At 47.7% G+C, this 22405-nt stretch overlaps 1 protein-coding gene across 8 annotated transcripts in view; it reads right to left on the bottom strand.

Moving 5' to 3' along the window:
• Nucleotides 1-22405, bottom strand: part of DUS2 (dihydrouridine synthase 2) — a 49727-nt gene that overhangs the window by 1581 nt on the left and 25741 nt on the right. For all 8 annotated transcript variants that reach the window (XM_053604428.1, XM_053604444.1, XM_053604411.1 and 5 more), the window contains 8 exons: nt 16768-16815; nt 10734-10799; nt 10494-10564; nt 7387-7473; nt 5781-5949; nt 2867-2988; nt 1448-1597; nt 247-334 (listed from right to left, as the gene is read on the bottom strand). In XM_053604428.1, the coding sequence (XP_053460403.1) occupies nt 247-334; nt 1448-1597; nt 2867-2988; nt 5781-5949; nt 7387-7473; nt 10494-10564; nt 10734-10799; nt 16768-16815 (801 nt within the window). The remainder of the gene's footprint in view (nt 1-246; nt 335-1447; nt 1598-2866; nt 2989-5780; nt 5950-7386; nt 7474-10493; nt 10565-10733; nt 10800-16767; nt 16816-22405) is intronic.

The raw sequence follows: 22405 nt of genomic DNA, 5'->3' as shown, positions 1-22405 counted from the left end.
CCCTGTTGACTGAGGCCTGATCCAAAGACATGTCTGCCAGAATGGAACAACAGGCCACTGTCAGAGAGAGGACTGTCAATAACTGAACTGGCCACCAACAAACTCTATGCACCTATGAAGGGCAAGGCCAGGCTCCAGCCCAGACGTCAGGAGTTGAAGGTGTAAGCTGTAGATGTGCTAGAGTGATGGTACCAGCCATGGGAGCACTGTGGCTGGCTGCAGGGCAGGCCACAGCCATAAACTCACCGTTTCATACACAGGCTGTGCCAACTTCTCCTTCCGGCACCACTCTAGCAGGCACATCTTAGGGGTGATCTGGGGTGTGTATGCTCTCCTGGGGAAAGGAGGAGAAGCAGTCAGGGACCATCCACCATTATCACTCCCTCCCCACAGCAAGGATTCTACACAGTTTCTGATAGGAGCTCCAGGAACTGAAAGAATTAAGTCACTAGGCTGCTACCTTAAGGCTCTTATACATACTCTTCTAGGCTCCTATTCCTATCCTACCAGCAGCTTGGGACCAGGTTCTACCTAAAAGAAGATGGGCTTTGACATGCTTCAGCACTCTGAAGTCCAGCTCAGAAAAGAGCTTTCAACAGCCAGGAAGGAAGGTCCAGTTTGCCTCTCAAGACAAGATCAGTAGAGTTAGGGGTGGAGAGGGTAGGGAATGAAGGGAACCAGACTACAGTCTCAGGGATCTAATTCAATGCCCACTGATTACATGTGCCAAATGTCAGGATCATCTGCTGCTGCCATGGACACAGTTGACTCTGCTTTCAGAGGAGGGAAAGGAGGGGTCATATTCCTGCTTCCGACCAGGAGCTCTCCCTGGCATATGACTTGCCCAGTAGCTATCTTCACACCCCACCCCCAAACCCTTGCCAGACAAGATTGGTTCCTGGTCTGGGCCTGAGGACTGGAGAGAGGCTCAGATCCCAGATGGAAGAGGACAAGGATGAGGGAACCATTCAAAGCTGAGTCACAATTTGAGGCAATAATCAGCCTGAGGCTACTTCTGCCTAGAGAAGGCACCCCAGGGCTGGTGAGGGCAGTAGGTGTGGGCAAAAGCTGCACAGCCAAAGGAAGGCTAGGACCTGCTGCCCCTGCAGGGCCCAGGAAAAAGCAGACTTACAGGGACAGAATGAGACAAGGCTGCCCACCCTGAGTTATGGGAGGGGAGTAGATGGGTGGGAGAAAAAGTAGAATTCAGATACCTTTGAGACAGCATACACACCCCCAACTGTACCGTCTGGGCTTTCAGGAACTATCTTCCCTGAAAGTCCTTTCTTTGGGATGCTAAAAATTCAAAGCAAGTATTCAAATCAAGGACACCTGTGGTCTCTAAGCTTGACATAAATCACATATAGCAGCTAACTTGCAGGCCTGGTCAAACACTGAGGACTCCGGCCTTGGCCCCAGCTGAGGCTAACCTAAGCTAGAAACCCACCGGTCAAACCTGACAGCCATCTTAATGACACCAGAGGCATCTTCAGCTGGTTCCTCCTCCTCGTCTGGCATCCTAGCTAAGAGCTTGGCCCGCCGGGCATCCAGCTGATGTGTGGTCTCTTCATAGAAGGCACCAAGGCCAAAGGCCTCACTATGGAAGTGAAGCACAACAGGACAAGCATGTTGTTAGAAACATCAATGGCACTGCAGGAGCCCAGGGACCCACCACACACACCAAAACACCATCGAGGTATGGCCATCATTGAGTGCCTACTGCCCACCAATGGGACCACCCTAGACTAGAAGATGAAAAGTGAATGAGGGCGGTGCCTGTGGCTCAAAGGAGCAGGACACCAGCCCCATATGCCGGAGGTGGTGGGTTCAAACCCAGCCCTGGCCAAAAACTGCAAAAAAAAAAAAGTAAATGGGAACCCCTGAACATAGACACTGTAGGGAGGCAGGGCTGTGTTAAAAAAAGATTTAAAGGTTGCCTCCACCATTTGTATAGGTGGTATCCCCATCCAGCCATGACTAAGTTGACCTACAGTGACCAAGCTCATAAGGTATCCTATGTGGGCCCAAGGGAGAAAGGAACACAAGTTATCATGGGTACCACCCAGAGCTACAGAGTTATACTTTTTCTCTCAAGTTTACAAGATACCTGGGTCAAGCAAGTGAATCTATGTGGGACAGGGATAGAACTAGTGCCATAAGCCAGGGGTTGGAAGAGATAAAAGAACAAGGTTTTTCACATCTAGGAAGCACCTTGAGGGCTGGAACACTCCCAAGAAGATGCATCCCTTAAGGCAAAAGTGATTCACAAAGGTTTCTTTGGAGGGAAGATATAGACAGCCAACATGAGAGGCAGAGAGCCTGTCAGGCAGAGGATCCAGTATGACCACAGTGTGGAAGTATGAAAGCTGTGGGAACTGGGAGTAGGCCAGGTGGTGAAGGGCCTTAAGCATTAACTGCCTGAGATGGAGCTGCACCAGATCTAGAGGACCAAGGGATGGCCTCTCAAACTGCAGAGTGATGGGTTTTGGGCACAGGCTCAGGCCAGGGATCCATTCCACAGCCTCCAACTCTCCTGACCATTGAGTCTCAGTGGCTTATCACGTGAAAAGTCTGTGAATAGAAAAGCCCCTTCCTCCCAAGGAAATCTCAAGCCCATACTTTGCATTCTTTCATCCTAGTGCCCTAGGTCCCAAAATTATTCTACTGTTAATCAATCCAGGGATGAAACATTCCAAAGCTTTGAAAGTATCTCATTCTGTAAGACAAAGCTGTACCATCACTCAATTCCTCTATGTCCCTGTCCAGAAGCTGTGTCCCTGGCCCCCTAGAAGAGTCAATTTAGGGCTCTAGATCAAGCCTGAGCAATATCTGCAAGTACAGATGGACAGCCCATGTCTCCTCTTACCAAATTTCCTGGGAAGACTGGGCAGCATGGAGCAACCTTCCCTGGGGCGACTCCAACTGTTCTCGTAGCATCTGGCATAAGCAGTACTTGGTATTGGTGTAGTGGTTGTCATACTGCACTGCCTGAGAGAAGAACTGCCATAAGTCCACCTGTAGCCCACCCAGGCAGGTTCTAAAGCCTGACCTATCCTTGGATGCCAGAGAAAGGGGATCCAGGGGGGCATCAGAGGCGTGTGCGCAGTCAAGACAATGTGACTTGAGAAAAAGAGCCACCTCCACCCTAGCCATCTACTCTTGCAGCCAGCAATATGAAGCTCGAGGCTCACAGCTGAGGCCCACCTCAGGAGAACACTCTCCTAGAAAGCCTGAGTGAGGTCCAGGAGTACAGAAGCCCCCTCCTGCTTCAGCCACTATAGACTATCACAGAGGACCTCCAGGGCAGAAGAGGCGAAATATGCCAAATTCTGGAATGGCAGGTCCAGCCCTAAGACAGGGTGAGGTGCTTCCATTCCTTACAACAGGGTGGATACCTTCCCTTCCCACATCTTTTTTTTCTTTTTCTTTTTCTTTTTTTTTTTTTTTTGAGACAGAGTCTTACTTTGTAGAGTGCCATTAGGACATAGTTCACAGCAACCTCAAACTCTTGGGCTCAAGTGATTCGCCCAAGAAAGGAACACAAGTTATCATGTGTTCCTTGTGGTGGGCGCATGTGCCCACCACAACACCCACCACAACACCCAGCTATTTTTAGAGATGGGATCTCAATTCTTGCTCAGGCTGGTCTCAATCCCATGAGCTCAGGCAATCCACCCACCTTGGCCCCCCAGAGTGCTAGGATTATAGGCGTGAGCCACGGTGCCCAGCCTCTTCCCACATCTCTCCAAACTTCCCCTATGTGGGTAAAGCACATCACCACTTACCAAGCATATCTGCGTGTGTTACTTGTCACTTTATTTACCTAGATAAGTGTGAGGTGTGACTGTTACCACTACTCCAAAGACTGGGAAATGAATGTTCAGGGAGGCCCAGCAAAACCCAGTGAAAGCCCACACAACAGCAGTCCTCCAGAATCCCCTTCTGCCCTTTGTCCCCTACACTATTCTAGTACCTCCACCTGGGCCTTTGTCTTCAGTGCCTGGGAAGGTGCCATGGCACACTCAGGACAAAGTGTGATAAGTAGGTGATAAGTAAGTAGGTGACAAATAAGTAGGTGCTACTCCAGCCAGCAGCAGGGCCTTGACTCAGGTTGTTCGGGACAGAAGACACCCAGCTGGACCAGAAGCAGCCCTATCTACATTTGAAAGCTGCTCTCTTTCTCTGTGACAACACACCCTTCTTGAGGAACGCCAAGGGATATGCTGGGCAGGATTGATAACATCACCTTTCACCCGGTAAACTAGCTCAGTACTACTGAACTCATCTTCTCTGCCACAGACTTGTCAGCTGGCCAGAAAAGCTGGACAGCTGACCTGGGCTGAGGCAAGCTCCTCTTGCCTCTAGATGACCCAAACCACTGGAAAGCTGGTGGTTACAAACCTGCCCAACAGGACACTCAGAGCAAGGATAAAATGGCTATATGAGGACTGCAGCGTTGAGCAGCCCAGTTCCGGACAAAGGCCTCAGGGCTTCCTACCATCCTGTGCAAGCCATGGGAACACTCATATATGTATACTAGAGCAGCCACAATTGCCCAAGCTGAGCCATGGCTTGGAGAGGGCACAGGCAGTCCCCAGGAAGGTATGAACCTTAGATGGAAGTCTGCTATGGGCAAGTCCCAACTCACTGAAAAATTTGAGGACCACTCACTGTCTGCCTATAGCCATGTGTGTCTGATCACAGAGTCCCACAGAGTTACTAGGTTGTGTCAAAAAGAGAAGGCAAGTGAACTCATCATTTCCTTTTATAGGGAAATGCCCTCTGTACAACCATCAAGCTCTCAAAGAAAAGAAAATGTCTTACACAAAGCTATTCCCTCAGGAGAAGGTTAAAGTTAAGCTATTCCCTAACTCATAGGCTGGGAAGCCTATGGCCTTAAGGAAACTATAGCCTTCCTCAATCTATAGAGCAGCCTTTTGACTGAATCCAAATTTTACAGAACAAATCCTTTTATTAAAAGGGATTCAGCAGGGTGGCGCCTGTGGCTCAAAGGGGTAGGGCGCTAGCCCCATAGGCCAGAGGTGGCAGGTTCAAACCCAGCTCTGGCCAAAAACTGCAAAAAAAAAAAACCTGTATAGCCAAGGCAATTCTTAGTAATAAAAAAATAAAGCTGGAGGCATCTCTTTAAAAAAAAAAAAAAGGGATTCAACAGAGAAAGATGAACCTTTTCTTGCCTCTTTTGGTGATTAAAAAAGAATGATCTTGAAATCAGAAGGCTATAGGTTCCCCATCCCAGCCAGTAACAGAAAAAGTTTAGAAGTGATTTTTACTGATGAGTCAAATAAGCTGAGCAGTCTCTATGGCTCCTTCTGGCTGTGTCTACTCCTGTGCCAACCTATGGGCATGCATGTTGAGTATATGTGGGGTATGAGAGAGAGAGATATTATGTTTGGGGCCCCAACAGCATCCTGCATCCAGAGCCTTGCTCTGACCGCCACTCCTCCAGAAGCTTTAAAAGGAGGAGATGGTAAGGGCACATGTCCTAGCATTCTGTCATCACACTACGGCTGTGAAGACCCAATGTTGCACTACAAGTACTAAAAAGAAAAGCAGAAGAGGGCGGCGCCTGTGGCTCAAGGAGTAGGGCGCCGGTCCCATATGCCGGAGGTGGCGGGTTCAAACCCAGCCCCAGCCAAAAAAAAAGAAAAGCAGAAGAAAAACAGGAGCTGCTGGCAGCTGGGGGGTTCACACAAAGTGCTCTCTGCAGGAATGTGGCAGACAGTGAGAAATGTTTATTTTGAAGAAATGCAGAGACATACGTATCTGATGTACTTCTGCATGACCTCCTCCAGAGGCCGTAGACCCTCCTTGAGGAAAATAGATGGGTTCCACATGGCTGCTCGGGCCACCATCACTGAAGAGGCTGCCGTAGCTTGTCGAAAGTCCTCTATGTCCAAATACTGTTGGATGTGATCATGAGATCCTCCGCTGAAAAGCAACAGAATTAGGGATGTCTCCATCATGGAACCTACCAGCATTTTCAGTTAAAGGCAAATCCCAGATCTTCTACTCATTAACAGTATAGCTTTGGCTATCAGAGGACACATAGTAAATTAGAGGACACATACCTCCATTATTAGGTGGGGAGCACTAAGTAAGATAACACATATAAAAGTTATTAGTTGACACATTAATAGTATTCCAGAAACTTTACTTTCCTCCCCCCTCATCTGAAACAGTGTCTAAAGCTCGGCCACATCTGAAGATATGGGTCTATAACTGGGGTATTGGGGCCATAGGAAAACTCTGAAGCTCAGTGGGCCACCAACTTATCTACTAAGGACTGAGTCAAAACCCTAAAGAGGGAAGAGGCACCTTGGTGATCACAAGAGGAAGGAAGAAGGCCCAGTTAGGTCACTATTTCCCCTCCCTTCTCCCTGATGCTCCAAGGACCCCCTCATGTGTTTCATCAGGGGTCAGGTGGCAGCCTCAGTCCAGAGACAGCCATGTAGACAGGGAGGGCCCTCAGATGGCAGCAGAAGCAACAGGGGGATCCAGTCTTAAGTAGCCCTGCTCTCTTCAAGCCACTCCCAAAACTCTTTGCTCCAGGTGGGGCCTGGCTAGTACCCTACCTGCTCAGTTCCTACCTCCCCTTTATCCCCCCCATTCAGGCATGCCTTTTGTCAAGGCTGCCCTGTTCCCAACTCTAAGGCTCCCTTAGGCTCTGTGCTATCCTAAGGTGCCTATACAGCCTCACTTCCCAGAGGCAACTGGATGTGGTCTCTGAGCTTCATCTTCAGGACCTGAAAACTAGGACCTAGAAGGACCTGACCAGACTAGGTTCCTGTAGTGGCCCAGAATTTCATCTGGGCTTCTGTGAGCTGCCTAAGCTCCCCAAGCCACGGCACTTTGAGCTTTGGCCTGGCACTCCTCACATAGCTCCCTACACTCTGCACACCTAACTCTGGGTGCAACATCATCTTCCCCTAGGCCTGCTTCAATGGCCACCTACTTACATGCTCTCTCCCTGCCCTGAACACTTCTATCTCCACCCCATCTAGCACAATGCCCCAGGCCTGCCCACTGCACCCCTGCATCAGCCTCTTACCAGAGGCAAACTGGCCTCACTTAAACATAGAACACGTTTCAGCCTCATTCCCGTCTTCATTTTTCTTTGCAGTTTTTTCTTTTTTTTTGGCCGGGGCCAGGTTTAAACCTACCACCTCCAGTATATGAGGCAAGCACCCTACTCCCTGAGCCACAGGTGCCGCCCACCCACCTTCGTTTTTCATCCCATCCTTTTTCTCTTTTCCCTTATGGTCATTTTTGAATGCTGTCTAATTTCATTTTTTTGTATGCCAGCTCAAGTCCCTTCTCAAATGAGGCAGGACATAAACAATTAAAAGATGAAGGAGGGAGGCTTACTTGGCTATGACAGGAATAGTAAGGGCATCAGCAATGGCTTTGATGACATCACAGCTGACGGGGTGCTGAGGCCGCTCCTCCCACTTCCTTGGAGATAAAGAGATGGGGCTGAAGGTTGAGCACCAAAGGACAGGGATACCTCAGCCAAACCCTGCTGTTCTCCCTACTGAACCTCAAGGTCAGGTAGCCATATGGCCACCAAGGACAGGCTGCAGAGGCTGGCCTCTGGAAAAGGACTCTACTGTGAGGGTTGGGAGCAGCACAAGTCCACACTGAGAAGGCCAGGCCAGCTCTTGGAGGCCTGCAGTGAAGGCATGGCTGCAGGGGGCCAAGTGGGCAGCCTGCCTCCCAAGGTCATGCTGCTTTTCCCTGACTTCCTCTCGCCTCTGCCAGAGATGATGGACAATGCCATAAGAATGTTGCCCCTACTGCCCCAGTCCTGCCCTCTCCAAGGGACCAAGAACAGCTGCTGCTGCACAGACTGGCCACTCCCATGCAGTTGTCTATGCCAAGGCCAAGTTGTACAGCTGATCCTGGTGAGAGGCACCTGACACAGAGTAGGCCCCATGCCCAGGGCGGCCATGACAGGCCACAGACCATGGCTGACAGGACAAGCCACAAGGGCGACAGGACCACTACTTGGGGTCCTTCTTTCCAAAGTCAACTGCAAGAAGTTTTTATTTTTATTTTTTGTTTAAGACAGAGTGTCACTATGTTGCCCACGGTAGAGTACCATGGTGTCACAGCTCACAGCAACCTCAAACTCTTGGGCTTAAGCAATTCTCTTGCCTCAGCCTCCCAAGTAGCTGGGACAACAGGCACCCGCCACAACGCTCGGCTATTTTTTTGATGTAGTTGTCATTGTTGCTTTTAGCAGACCCAAGCTGGGTTCAAACCTTCCTTCCTCAGTGTATGTGACTGGCACCCTAACCTTTGAGCTGCAGGCGCCAAGCCCTACAGGAAGTATTTATGAATGAGTAAATCTTAGGGATGCTGAGGCAAGGCCTGAACCTGAATTATGGTCACTGACAAAGGAGGAGAGGTGGTTGACCAGACAGCCTTCGCCCAGGTCTCATCTGAGTATGTCCCCCAACTATGCTCCTCAACAAAAAGGTCAAGGGCCACAGGATTTATATTTACCTTCTCATAAAAGCCTCAAGACAACCCTATAAAACAGAAATTACCTTTATTTCCAAATGAGGAATGTGGCCCTCAGAGAAGTTAAGTGATTTTCCCAAGGATACACAGCTAACAAGCATAAAAGAGCTGGAATTTGAAACCAGAAAGTCTGAGCCCAAAGTCTGCTGCCTTGGGAAAGGAACATATGGGTGTATGTAGGTGAGCTCTCACCTGCCCCTCATGGCTTCAATCTGAACACCTCTGCTTTTCTCTGCTTTATAAATTGGAGTCCTAAGATCCCATCTTGGAAAATACTGTAATAGATCCAACCAACAATCTGGGCTGTTCTATAAGACCCCTAAGCCCCAGCTCAGTGCCTGTAGCTCAGCAGCTGGGATGCCAGCCACATACACCGGAGCTGGCAGGTTAAAACCCAGCCCAGGCTTGCCAAACAACAATGACAACTACAACCAAAAAATAGCCAGCACCGTGGCAGGCACCACAATGCCTGGCTTAAAAAAAAGAAAAAAAAGGCTTGGCGCCTGTAGTACAGTGGTTACGGCGCCAGCCACATACACTGAGGTTGGTGGGTTCAAGTAGGTATAGTCCCACCTACTTGGGAGTCTGAGGCAAGAGAATCACTTGAGCCCAAGAGTTGGAGGTTGCTGTGAGCTGTGATGCCACAGCACTCTACTATGGGTGACACAAAGAGACTGTCTCAAAAAAAAAAAAAAAAAAAAAAGACACCTAAGACCAAAAGGAACATCACTCAGAGAAGAGAGGTCACTCTGGCCAAAGTATACTAGCCTAAGTTATTGTAGAAAAGGACATCCTAGACTAACAGGGAATTTGCTTGATTGGAAAGTTGGGGAATGGACTTCAGAAACATCTCAGTTCCGGCTGAGCGCAGTGGCTCACGTCTGTAATCCCAGCACTCTGAGAGGCCAAGGTGAATGGATTGCCTGAGCTCACATATTCGAGACCAGCCTGAGCAAGAGTGAGACTCTGTCTCTAAAAATAGCTAGGCATTGTGGCAGGTGCCTGTAGACCCAGCTACTTGTGAGGCTGAGGTAAGAGAATCGCTTGAGCCCAAGAGTCTGAGGTTGCTGTCAGCTATGACACCACGGCACTCTACCAGAGGCAACAAAGTGAGACTTTGTCTCAAAGAAAAAAAAAAAAAAAGGCTTGATGCCTATAGTACAGTGGTTATGAAGCCAGCCACATACACTGAGGTTGGTGGGTTCGAGCCCCACCCAGGCTAGCTAAACAACGATAACTGCAATAAACAATAGCCAGATGTTGTAGTGGGCACCAGTAGTCCCAGCTACTTGTGAAGCTAAGGCAAGAGAATTGCTTAAGCCCAAGAATTTGAGGTTGCTGTGAGCTGTGATGCCACAGCACTCTACTGAGGGCAACATAGTGAGGCTCTGTCTCAAAACAAACAAAAAAAAAAAACACCTCAGTTCTTTGCAGAGAGCATGGCAACTACAGATAAAAGGAGTGTTAAAGTAATCATTTTGATAGCTGGTAGTCCAACAAGGATAGACAAAAGTGGCACTGCCTTTAAAAGATCTGCCCGGAGACATTCCTGGGAGAAGCCATTGCTCAATACAATAGAAAGAAAATGAAATTCAGGGTCAGGATTCTAATTCCACCACTTCCTACTGCCTATAATAGTAAAATTTTGAGCAAATCACTCAATCTCTAGCATTTATACAACCTAAGAGTAAGTGCATTTCTCTCCTTCCTCTTGGTTTCTCTGTGTCTCTAAAGTATACCACCAGTAGGTGCTCAATGAATGACACAAAGAAAAATGTGACCTATTCAGGCTTTGGCTGTCCTCAGGATTGATAGGATATCTAAAGAGCAAGGCAGATAACAGGCTAAATTTGCAGAAGAGAAGTTGTTGTCATCTGATACTGGTGAAAAATCACTGTGATGGCTGAGGACCTCCCTCCCAGTCAGTCACTAGAAAGATGACCACTCACCTTCCATGAACTGCAATGGCAGCAATACCGGTCCTCTCTATCCGCTTGACAAGGCTCAGGGTATCTTCTAGCTGGAGGAGAAGACCACCTACTGATGCCCAGAACAGCTACCAGATTCTAAGGTAGGCTCAATTCCACCCCCACCTCCAAACCTAATTTGGTACCTTGAGAGTCATTCGTGCCCCCACATCTGACATCATCAGAGTGAATGGACCTTCACATGTAACGCACCATCCTTACCGAGGGCAGAATGCGAATTTTGCAGGTCACAGGTCTACATGTCCCTTTCACAAGAGTACTGAGGATCTGCAGAGAGAGCATAAAGAGCACCACATTGCTTTCCTTAACTCTGCTGCAGATCTGTGTTCCAGTGGCATGGACAATTTGCATATGCATGAATGCATGTATGTGTCTGTTGCATGAACATACAGGTACACTCCACAGGCAAGGGGTTTGCCTTTGTTCTATGCTAGAGCCCCAGCACCAGCAATCCCCTGCCTGGCACACAGTGGTGTCACACATATTCATTAAACACACACATCAGCGAGTGAATAAATGTGCATACACACCTGTGTGGCACACAATAAGCCTTTGCCAGGGCAAACCTCAGAATTATGTGGAGAGCTTAAGAAATACATACTCTTAGATTCTATCCCATGATTTCCTGAATGTGTCTCTAGGTTCAGGGCTTAGGAATATGTGTTTCCAAAAGGCTCTGCACAATGCAAAATTTGATTCTGAAGTCTAGCCCTGGTTAAGAACACGTGACCGACAGCTTCTTTCCTGGTGTGAAGGCAATACTCCCTGAGTGCTGTCCCAGGACCTACAGAGTAAGGTACCAGAAAGGCCTTTAAGGGCCTGGGGCCCTTTCCTCATGTACTCCTCTCTTTTCTTTTCTTTTTTTTTTTTTTTTTGAGACAGAGCCTCAAGCTGTGGCCCTGGGTAGAGTGCCATGGCATCACAGCTCACAGCAACCTCCAATTCCTGGGCTCAAGTGATTCTCCTGCCTCCGCCTCCCAAGTAGCTGGGACTACAGGCACCCAACACAACGCCCAGCTATTTTTTGATTGCAGCCATCATTGTTTGGCAGGCCCGCGCTGGATTTGAACCCGCCAGCTCAGGTATATGTGGCTGGCGCCTTAGCCGCTTGAGCCACAGGCACCAAGCCAATGTACTCCTCTCTTTAGAGGAGTCAAATATACAGGAATGAAACTGGTAAAGGAAAAGATGACATATTCAACATATTAAAAAGTGCTTGAGGACGGCGCCTGTGGCTCAGTCGGTAAGGCACCGGCCCCATATACCGAGGGTGGCGGGTTCAAACCCGGCCCCAGCTGAACTGCAACCAAAAAATAGCCGGGCGTTGTGGATGGCACCTGTAGTCTCAGCTACTCGGGAGGCTGAGGCAAGAGAATCGCCTAAACCCAGGAGTTGGAGGTTGCTGTGAGCTGTGATGTCATAGCATTCTACCAAGGATGAGAAAGTGAGACCCTGTCTCTAAAAAAATACAAAAAAAAAAAAAAAAAGTGCTTATTGGCTCAGCACCCATAGCTCAACGGTTAGGGAACCAGCCACATATACCAGGGCTGGTGGATTAAAAACCCGGCCTGGACCTGCTAAACAACATTGACAACTATAACAACAACAACAAATAGCCAGGCGTTGTGGCGGGCGCCTGTAGTCCCAGCTACTTGGGAGGCTGAGGCAAGAGAATCACTTAAGCCCAAGAGTTTGAGGTTGCTGTGAGCTGTGATGCCACAGCACTCTACCGAGGGTGACATAGTAATACTCTCTCATAAGTAAAAATAAAAAGTGCTTATAACATAGTAATTGCAAAAGATTTTTTAAAAAGATCAAGAAGGGCGGTGCCTGTGGCTCAAGGAGTAGGGCGCCGACCCCATGTGCCAGAGGTGGTGGGTTCAAACCCAGCCCCTGGCCAAAAACTGCAAAAAAAATAAAAAGATCAAGAAGTCATATAAGAAAGTGTCAAGGAGATAGCAAGATCAGACCACGCATGAATGAGATATCAAGAGAGGTATAGATGACACTGCCTGTCTGTGGCATTGCTATCTTCTTCCCTCATCAAAAATATTCAGAGTCAAAAAGAGGGAGGAAAGGTGATTTTAAGAACGCTCTTCCAAGCACTGCATTTCTGCCCAGGAGAGCGCGGGGGTGGGGGTGGGGGGGGAATACCAGGTGATAATGCCAATCTTGATTTTAGACAGGCGAGGGCAGCAGAGAGCTAGGTTGCAAGCATCAGGAAGAGGCCTTCCTCTCAGTACAAGCTAAGGCAGGCCACTCCAGACATCACACCAGGAGTGGGCTGACAGAGAAACAGTTCATGAGCAAGGCAGGACCTGATGGTCCAAGCACAGATGCTAGGGAGTGGCAGGAAGTAGTCTCCAGGTGCTGCTCCAGGAGGCAGACTATGGCTGTGGTCTGAGGGTCCCCCTGGCAGGCCTTTTTAAAGGAGCAATTAACTCTTAAGACGAAGATTGACAGGTCCATCAGGAAACAAAATAAAAATTCTCATTCTAGTCCTATGACTGGAATGATGGAAGATCCCCTTGCAAGTACCTACTTGGAATCCTGATATTTGGTGATTTGAGCAATACCAGGTGATCTGATCAAATTCCCTGTCTTGCAGAACTTTCTTTCCGTGTATTTTATCCAACCAGATATCTGTTCATTTCATGAGCTTGTTAAGGACTAGGAGGGAAATTAGGTAACCTAAAGTTGTAGTCACTTGCAAGGATCACACTGAAGGGAAAGGGCAAGTAGACTCTGTCTTCCAGACAGGCTCTAGCATGAAAATCTCGACTCCACCCATAGCGCAGTGGTTAGGACACCAGCCACATGCACCGGGGCTGGTAGGTTGGAACCAGGCCTGGGCCTGCTTAAAAAAAAAAAAAAAATAGGCTCAGCGCCCATAGCTCAGTGAGTAGGACGCCAGCCACATACCCTGAAGCTGGTGGGCTGGGGTGGCCAACTCAGAAAATGCAGAACCTGGCTGGGCACAGTGGCTCACGCCTGTAATCCTAGTACTCAAGAAGGCTGAAGAAGGTAGATTACGTGAGCTCAGTTTTGAGACCAACCTGAGCAAGAGCAAGACCCCATTTCTACTAAAAAATAGAAAAATAAGCTCGGTGCCTGTAGCTCAAGCGGCTAGGGCACCAGTCACATACACCAGAGCTGGCAGGTTTGAATCCAACCCGGGCCTGCCAAACAATGACAACTATAACCAAAAAACAGCCAGACGTTGTGGCAGGCACCTGTAGTCCCAGCTACTTGGGAGGCTGAGGCAGAAAGAGGGCTTGAGCACAGGAGTTCAAGGTCATGTTGAACTATGATCATCCTACTGAACTCCAGCCTGGGCAAGAGTAAGACCTTGTCTCTAAAAAAATTAAAATTAGGCCAAGCACAGTGACTCATGCCTGTAATCCTAGCACTCTGGGAGGCTGAGGTGGGTGGATTACCTGACCTCAGAAGTTCGAGACTAGCCTGACCAAGAATGAGACCCTGTCTCTACTAAAAATGTAGAAAAAAACATCTGGGCATGGTGGTGCACACCTGTAGTCCCAGCTATTTGGAAGGATGAGGCAAGAGGATCTTCTTGAGCCTAAGAGTTTGAGGTTGCTGTGAGCTGTGATGCCAGAGCACTCTACCCAGGGCAACAGTGAGATTCTGTTTCAAAAAAAAAAAAATTAAAATCAAATAAATAATTTGATTTAAATAAATAATCAGATGTCAGACAACTGACTTCAGAAAAATAAAAAGAAATAAAATGGAGGGGTTTTTTGTTTGCTTTTTTGTTTTTGAGACAGAGTCTCACTATGTTGCCATCAGTAGAGTGCCATGGCATCACAGCTCATAGCAACCTCAAACTCTTGGGCTTGAGCAATTCTCTTGCCTCAGCCTCCCAAGTAGCTGGGACAACAGGCACCTGCCACAACGCCTGGCAAGTTTTTTGTTGTTGTTGTTGTTATTATTGTTGTCATTGTTGTTCAGCGGGCCCTGGCCAGGTTTGAACCCACCAGCCCTGGTGCATGTGGCCAGTGCCCTAACCACTGAACTTCAGCCCCAATCCTAAAATGGAGGTTCTTAATTCAAGAAGAGTTCCACGGTTACCTGGTAGAAGCTTTTTCAAGAGAGTGACAACAACCTTCCACACCTACCTACCCCAAGGGTACGGAGAATTCTTGACAGATAGTATCCCTCTTTTAAAATTGGGATAAAATATATATAACATAAAATTTGCCATCTTAAATGTTTTTTAAGTGTATAATTCAGTAGCATCCATTACATTCACAATGTGTGCAACCATGACCTCTGCATATTTCCTAAGTTTTTCATGACCATAAAGAAGCATCTTTGAGAAAATTTCTGTAGGTGGTACTTACACACTCCCCCCTGGAAACATGAGTCTAAAATACTTAGTTTAGAATGACCCACAAATCTGTCATTACCCACATCACCCAGGCTGGACCTGAAATGAATCAAGACCCCTACACCTACGTCACATTTGGTTTTGTCATGGAAGCCTATAACCTTCCCTCCATGAAGCAAACTCATCTCTTAATTCTACCTGGCCCAAACAGAGAAACAGTGGACTGAACTGAGCTTATGAGGGCCACTGTGCCTCTGCTATCTCACGAATGAAATCTACCTCATTCAAAGAGGGCCACTGGAGAGAAGCCCGGAGGCTGGAGGATAATGAAAATGCTATCATGCACATGTTGAGTCACATTCTTCCTGCTAGGGCTCACTCTCCCAAGTGTGGCAACCAGTCTGACATCCACAGTGTGTGCTTCCACCACTCTATCCTGCCAAGGTGTCTGACTAGAGGTTCCTAAGTCTAGATACCTATGAAACTATGGCTAGACACTTATAAACTACACCCAGGCACCTTCAACCTGAGATGCCATTAGAGTCACAAGACTATAGCTCTAAAGATGGCTCTGCCTGCCATGTATTTGCTACATGATCTCAAGCAAATGATTTTTATCTTTCTGTACATTTGTTCATTGTTTTTGATCAAATGGAAATAACAAATGTCTCTGTCTACTTTAAGGGGTTTAAAGAAAATAAACGACACATTATGTAAGCATACTGTAAGCACATTGACACAGGTACGTTGTAAGTACAATGTCTGTGGCTACACATGGGAAAAATGAGGAGGCACCACGCCAACACACACAGCATTCTCCCCATATTTCAGAGACAGCTGGACAGGAAGAATATGGAGGGACGGCAGCCAGTACAAACAATGGCAGGTCTTATTGGTGGTGCCTGAGTTCAGGATGCACTAGCCTGTGGAAGGTATTAGGCTGAAAACCCAGTTAGGGAAGTTGGAATAGAGAATGAAAAAAAAACAGAAAGCAAAGGAGTTAAGAGGGAGAACAAGGAGAGCTGGGAGATGGAGAGAGAAAAGCAAAAGGTAAATATGGTGTGGTGGGAAATGTCATCCCCTCATGAGCTGGCAGTCCACAACACTGGATGGTGACTGCCTACCTGCCCTTAGGGCAGTGGTTCTCAACCTTCCTAATGCCTCCTAATGCTGCAACCCTTTAATACAGTTCCTCATGTTGTGATGACCCCTGACCATAAGATTATTTTAATTGCTACTTCATAACTGTAATTTTGCTACTGTTATGAATCGTAATGTAAATATCTGATATGCAGGATGTATCTTCATTGTTACAAAGGGGTCGTGACCCACGGGTTGAGAACCACTGCCTTAGGGCCTCATTTAACCTGGTTTGCAGAAGGGAAGGGGAATAGGAGGAGACTAACTTCAGCTTGCCTCATCTGACCCTGGCTTGGCCGGCTCTCAAAGGGCTGGTGGAAGAGTATGCCAATATGCAGAGGACTCACTGCTGCTCTCATCAAGCCCGAGACAGGCCAATGCACCCACCTCCCAAAACATAGCTGCTGAGGCTGTCCTCACCATGGTGGCCTAGACTCTGCTCTCATGGTCACTCCAGAAAGGAATGAGACAATGCAGAGGAAGCTCTCTCTGAGTCCTCAGGACCCTCAGGCTCTCAGCTGCGGTGCCCGTAGCTCTGGGCTTTTAAAGAACTCCAAGCCTGGCACCGGGGTTCCCAAACCTGGCTGCATGACAAAATTATTAGGAACCTTTTTAAAATATTTCCAGACCCCAGGTGGAGAGGCTGGGTGGATGGCAGTAAATCTAGAGATAGGGAGAAGGCCATCTGGACAACTCCCATCCACAGCCATGTTTGAAGATCCCTGCTTTCACCCATGTACAACTTACCTTTTCAATCTTATCAGGATCTGACAGCAGAGCAGCACCCATTCCTCCCTAAGGAGAAACACACAGAGGGTCTTCTTAAGGCTTCTTCTTACAGCTGGGGGAAGATGGCCCTCCCCATGAGATGGCACCTTGGTATGACAACTAGGAACCATCCCAGCACTCCAAGGGACCAAGACCCATGGCAATTGGCACATCTCCTAACCAAGCAGAAAGGCAGCAGCATCCATGTGTACAATATTTGTGACTGGAGTTTGATGAATTCTAGACGTTATCATCACTCTGATCCCCTTGACAAAACCCAGAGATCTATCTGGAAGTGAGCTCTATAAAATTTATTTATTTAATGAATTTATTTATTTATTTTGAGACAGAACCTCAAGCTGTCGCCCAGGGTAGAGTGCTATGGCATCACAGCTCACAGCAACCTCAAACTCCTGGGCTTAGGGGATTCTCTTGCCTCAGCCTCCCAAATAGCTGGAACTACAGACACCCTCCACAACGCCCGGCTATTTTTTGGGTTGTAGTTGTCATTGTTGTTTGGCAGGCCTGGGCTGGATTTGAACCCGACAGCTCTGATGTACGTAACTGGCACCTTAGCCGCTTGACCTACAGGCGCAGAGCCTGCAAAATTTATTTATTTATTTATTTTTTATTATTATTTTTTTTTATATTTATTTATTTTTGAGACAGAGTCTCAAGCTGTCGCCCTGGGTAGAGTGCCATGGTATCACAGCTCACAGCAACCTCCGACTCCTGGGCTCAAGCGATTCTCAGGCCTCCGCCTCCCAAGTAGCTGGGACTTACAAGCGCTCGCCACAACACCCGGCTATTTTTTGGTTGCAACCATCATTGTTGTTTGGTGGGCCCTAGCTGGATTTGAACCCGCCAGCTCAGGTGTATGTGGCTGGCGCCTTAGCCACTTGAGCCACAGGCCCCCAGCCTACAAAATTTATTTTTTAAGATTGCCCACTCCCTACCCAGGTCTCAGTGTCTTAAGAGACTACCATCTCAGGTCGCACCTGTGGCTCAGTGGGTAGGGTGCCAGCCCCATATACCAAAGGTGGTGGGTTCGAACCTGGCTCCAGCCAAACTGCAAAACAAAAAACTAGCCAGGCGTTGTGGTGGGCGTCTGTAGTCCCAGCTCCTCAGGAGGCTGAGGCAAGAGAGTTGCCTAAGCCCAGGAATTGGAGGTTGCTGTGAGCTGTGCTGCCACAGCATTCTATGGAGGGTGATAAAGTGAGACCCTATCTGAAAAAAAAAGAGACTACATTTCCCAAGCACTTAAAAAACAATGAATCTGGCTAAGCATGTGGCTCACACCTATAATCCCAGCAATTTGGGAGGCTGAGGTAGGAGGATCACTTGAGGCCAAGAGTTGGAGACCAACCTAGAAAAGGAACGAGACCTCATCGCTATGAAAAATAGAAAAAAGTTAACCGAGCATGGACGTGCATACTTCTAGTCCCAGCAACTCAGAAGGCCAGCTCAGGAGGATCATCTGAGCCCCAAGAAGATCACCTCAGTCCAGGTGAGGTTGCAGTGAGCTATGATCAGGTCACTGCACTCTAGTCTGGGTGACAGAGCTAAGACCCTGTCTCTTAAAAAAACAAACAAAAGCAATCATTCTTTCTTTGAAAAGACATCAAATCACCTTCTAATCATACTCAACACTCACGGAGGCAACACCCCCCCCACCAGCAAACCCACTTAGAAAACCTACAAAGCTTAAACTTTATTCAGGCTCTTCTCCTTTACCAGCAACAATGTCCCAGTCCTGAGGACCCAGACCCAACTCTTAACAGCCCCAACAAATGGAAACCATCAGTGCACAAAACCACTTAAATCTTGACAGTAACAATAGTGGTTATCTCTTAATGACGGGGTTATTAGTGACTTTCCAGTTCTTTTTTGTACTTTTCTATATTTTCTAAGAACTGGACAATGGTATGAATCGCTTTAATGATCAGGGTAAAGGGATAATTAAAAATCTGAATCCAGGGCGGCGCCTGTGGCTCAGTCGGTAAGGTGCCGGCCCCATATACCGAGGGTGGTGGGTTCAAACCCGGCCCTGGCCAAACTGCAACCAAAAAATAGCCGGACGTTGTGGCGGGCGCCTGTAGTCCCAGCTACTCGGGAGGCTGAGGCAAGAGAATCGCTTAAGCCCAGGAGATGGAGGTTGCTGTGAGCTGTGTGAGGCCACAGCACTCTACCCAGGGCCATAAAGTGAGACTCTGTCTCTACAAAAAAAAAAAAAAAATCTGAATCCAGGGCGGCACCTGTGGCTCAGTGAGTAGGGCGCCGGCCCCATATGCCGAGGGTGGCGGGTTCAAACCCAGCCCCGGCCAAACTGCAACAAAAAAATAGCCGGGCGTTGTGGTGGGTGCCTGTAGTCCCAGCTGCTCGGGAGGCTGAGGCAAGAGAATCGCGTAAGCCCAAGAGTTAGAGGTTGCTGTGAGCCGTGTGACGCCACAGCACTCTACTCGAGAGCGGTACAGTGAGACTCTGTCTCTACAAAAAAAAAAAAAAAAATCTGAATCCATTAAGAGTGAGTTCAAGGGGTGGCGCCTGTGGCTCAAGGAGTAGGGCACCAGTCCCATATGCCGGAGGTGGTGGGTTCAAACCCAGCCCCGGACAAAAACCACACACAAAAAAAAGAGTGAGTTCAGGGCAGCACCTGTGGCTCAAGGAGTAGGGCCCCGGCCCCAAATGCCAGGGGTCAGGCGCATTCAAGCCTGGCCCCAGCCAAAAACTGCAAAAAAAAAAAAAAAAGTGAGTTCAGGGTGCTGGGTGTGGTGGCTCACGCCTGTAATCCTAGCACTCCTAGGAGGCTGAGGAGGGAGGATTGCCTGAGCTCACGGGTTCCAGACCAACCTGAGCCAGAGCGAGACCTCATCTCAAAAAATAGCTGAAGCCATCACTAACGCCAGAGCTGCCTCTAGCTCGCCAAGCTCCAGCCAAGAACAAGCGGGGGTAAGTAAGGAGGTCTCTATACCATGGCTCATACAAAGCAGACTGCCGGCAAGTTCACCCGTGGTAAAGCACCCAGGAAGCAACTGGCTACAAAAGCCGCTCACAAGAGTGTGCCCTCTACTGGAGGAGTGAAGAAACCTCATTGCTACAGGCCTGGTACTGAGGCACTCCGTGAAATTACACATTATCAGAAGTCCACCGCAAACTTCCTTTCCAGAGTCTGGTGCAAGAAATTGCTAAGGACTTTAAGACAGATCTGTGCTTCCAAAGCACAGCTATTGATACTTTGCAGGAGGCAAGAGAGGCCTATCTGGCTGGCCTTTTTGAAGACACCAGCCTGTGTGCTATCTACGCCAAATGTGTAACAATTATGCCAAAAGACATCCAGCTAGCATGCCGCACATGTGGAGAATGTTCTTAAGAGTCCATTATGACGGGAAAACATTTCAGTATTTAAAAAAAATTCTCTAGCTGGGCGTTGTGGCAGGCGCCTGTAGTTCTCAGCTACCTGGGAGGCTGAGGCAAGAGAATTGCTTAAGGCCAAGAGTTTGAGGTTGCTGTGAGCTGTGATGCCACAGCACTCTACCGAGGGCGACATAATAAAACTTGTCTCAAAAAAAAAAAAGAGTGAGTTCAGGAGAGAAAAAAGAATTACATAAATTTATGCTGTCAGTCTAACGAATGCATACTAATGAATGCTCATAGGATGTGCTCAGGTGGTCCAAGTTCAGTCATTATAGTCTGATTTTATGTTTAAGGTTTAATTTCTTGTTTAAGCATGACAGATTAGAATCAGAGAGAATATTAAACCACACTGACTCAGCAAGGCTATGCCTGCATTTTAGAGGAGAACTGGGATTCCACTAGCCCTGAAATACCTTGGCCACAGATAGCAACCTGGAGTCCTCACACATATGTGAGCCTTCCTTACAGAAACACAGAACCTAAAACTCAGTTCTACCATGGTACTTCTTTTCTACCTTCATTCCTTTTTTTTTTTCTTTTTTTTTTTTGCAGTTTTTGGCCAGGGCTGGGTTTCAACCCACCACCTCCAGCATATGGGGCTGGCACCCTACTCCTTTGAGCCACAGGTGCCGCCCTCTACCTTCATTTCTAATTAACTTATTTGCTTTTTTTTTTTTTTGCCTTTTATTTTATTTTATTTTATTTTGCAGTTTTTGGCCAGGGCTGGGTTTGAACCTGCCACCTCCGGCATATGGGGCCAGCGCCCCACTCCTCTGAGCCACAGGCACTGCCCACTTATTTGCTTTTTTGAATAAGTAACACATTCAAAATTTAAGAGGTTTGGAACGATAAAGAGTAAGAAGTCTTCCTCCCTGAGGAATGGAAGATTTTTCAATCTATACTTTTTAGCTGGCTTCAATTTCTGACCCGTGAGAACAGAGCAGATACTGGCTGGTATATAGAAGCCAGCATCTGGTTGTTATCCATTCTGACTGGTCAGTGTCAGTGTCCTACCATGTCCTACCAGTTGTTAGTTATTTGGAGTAGTACCCTTGCAATGAGACTTTCTTGCAAATGCAAAACCAAATAAACACTTAAATCTCCAGCTTGGCGCCCGTAGCTCAGTGAGTACAGTGCCAGCCACATACACCAAAGGTGGCGTGTTCAAGCCCAGCCCGGGCCTGCTAAACACCAATGATAACTGCAACCAAAAAATAGCTGGGCGTTGTGGCAGGAACCTATAGTCACAGCAACTTGGGAGGCTGAGGCAAGAGAATCACTTAAGCCCAAGAGTTTGAGGTTGCTATGAGCTGTGATGCCACAGCACTCTACTGAAGGCAACATAGCGAGACTCTCTCTAAAAAACAAAAAACAAACAAACAGAAAACCTTAAATTTCCTTCTCCAGGAAAACCAGTTACCAGTTTCTTCTGTGTTTTTCCAAATATATTCTGTAAATAAAAAAGTAAATCTACATATACCGTCATTCCCCATTCTCATTATTTATTAATAAATGTTAGCATACCATTTATAATTCTGCTCTTTGCTTTTCACTCTTCGATGTACTAGGGAGATCATTCCAAATCATTTAAACTCTGCTCCTCACATAATTCAGGAGAAATCAGAAATGAGCAAAATGGAGCCTGCAATTTTCTTTTTTGAGAGAGTCTCACAGCAACCTCAAACTCTTGGACTTAAGTGATTCTCTTGCCTCAGCCTCCCAAATAGCTGGGACTAGGCACCCGCCCCAATTCCTGGGTGTTTTTTTTTTGTTGTTGTTACAGTTGTCATTTTTGTTTAGCAGGCCCGGGCCGGGTTCGAACCCACCTGCCTCGGTGTATGTGGCTGGCACCCTAACCGCTGAGCTACAGGAGCCGAGCTGAGCCTGCAATTTTCACCATTTTGTTGTTTGTTTGTTTTTTTGAGACAGAGTTTTACTATGTTGCCCTCGGTAGAGTACCCTGGCGTCACAGCTCACAGCAACCTCAAACCCTTAGGCTTAAGAAAGTCTCTTGCCTCAGCCTCACAAGTAGCTGGGACTAAAGGCACCCACCACAATGCCTAGCTATTTTTTTTTGTAGTTGTCATTGTTGTTTGGCAGGCCTGGGCTGGGTTTAACCCGCCAGTCCCAGGGTATGTGTCCAGAGCCCTAACTGCTGAGTTACATGCATCAAGCCGCAATTTTCAACTTCTGTAGACAGCTT

The sequence above is a fragment of the Nycticebus coucang genome, chromosome 2 (genome assembly GCF_027406575.1).
Source record: "Nycticebus coucang isolate mNycCou1 chromosome 2, mNycCou1.pri, whole genome shotgun sequence".
In the NCBI taxonomy this organism is placed as follows: Eukaryota; Metazoa; Chordata; class Mammalia; order Primates; family Lorisidae; genus Nycticebus; species Nycticebus coucang.
The sequence above is the reverse complement of the archived record's forward strand: the minus strand, read 5'-3'. Positions and strand labels throughout refer to the sequence as shown.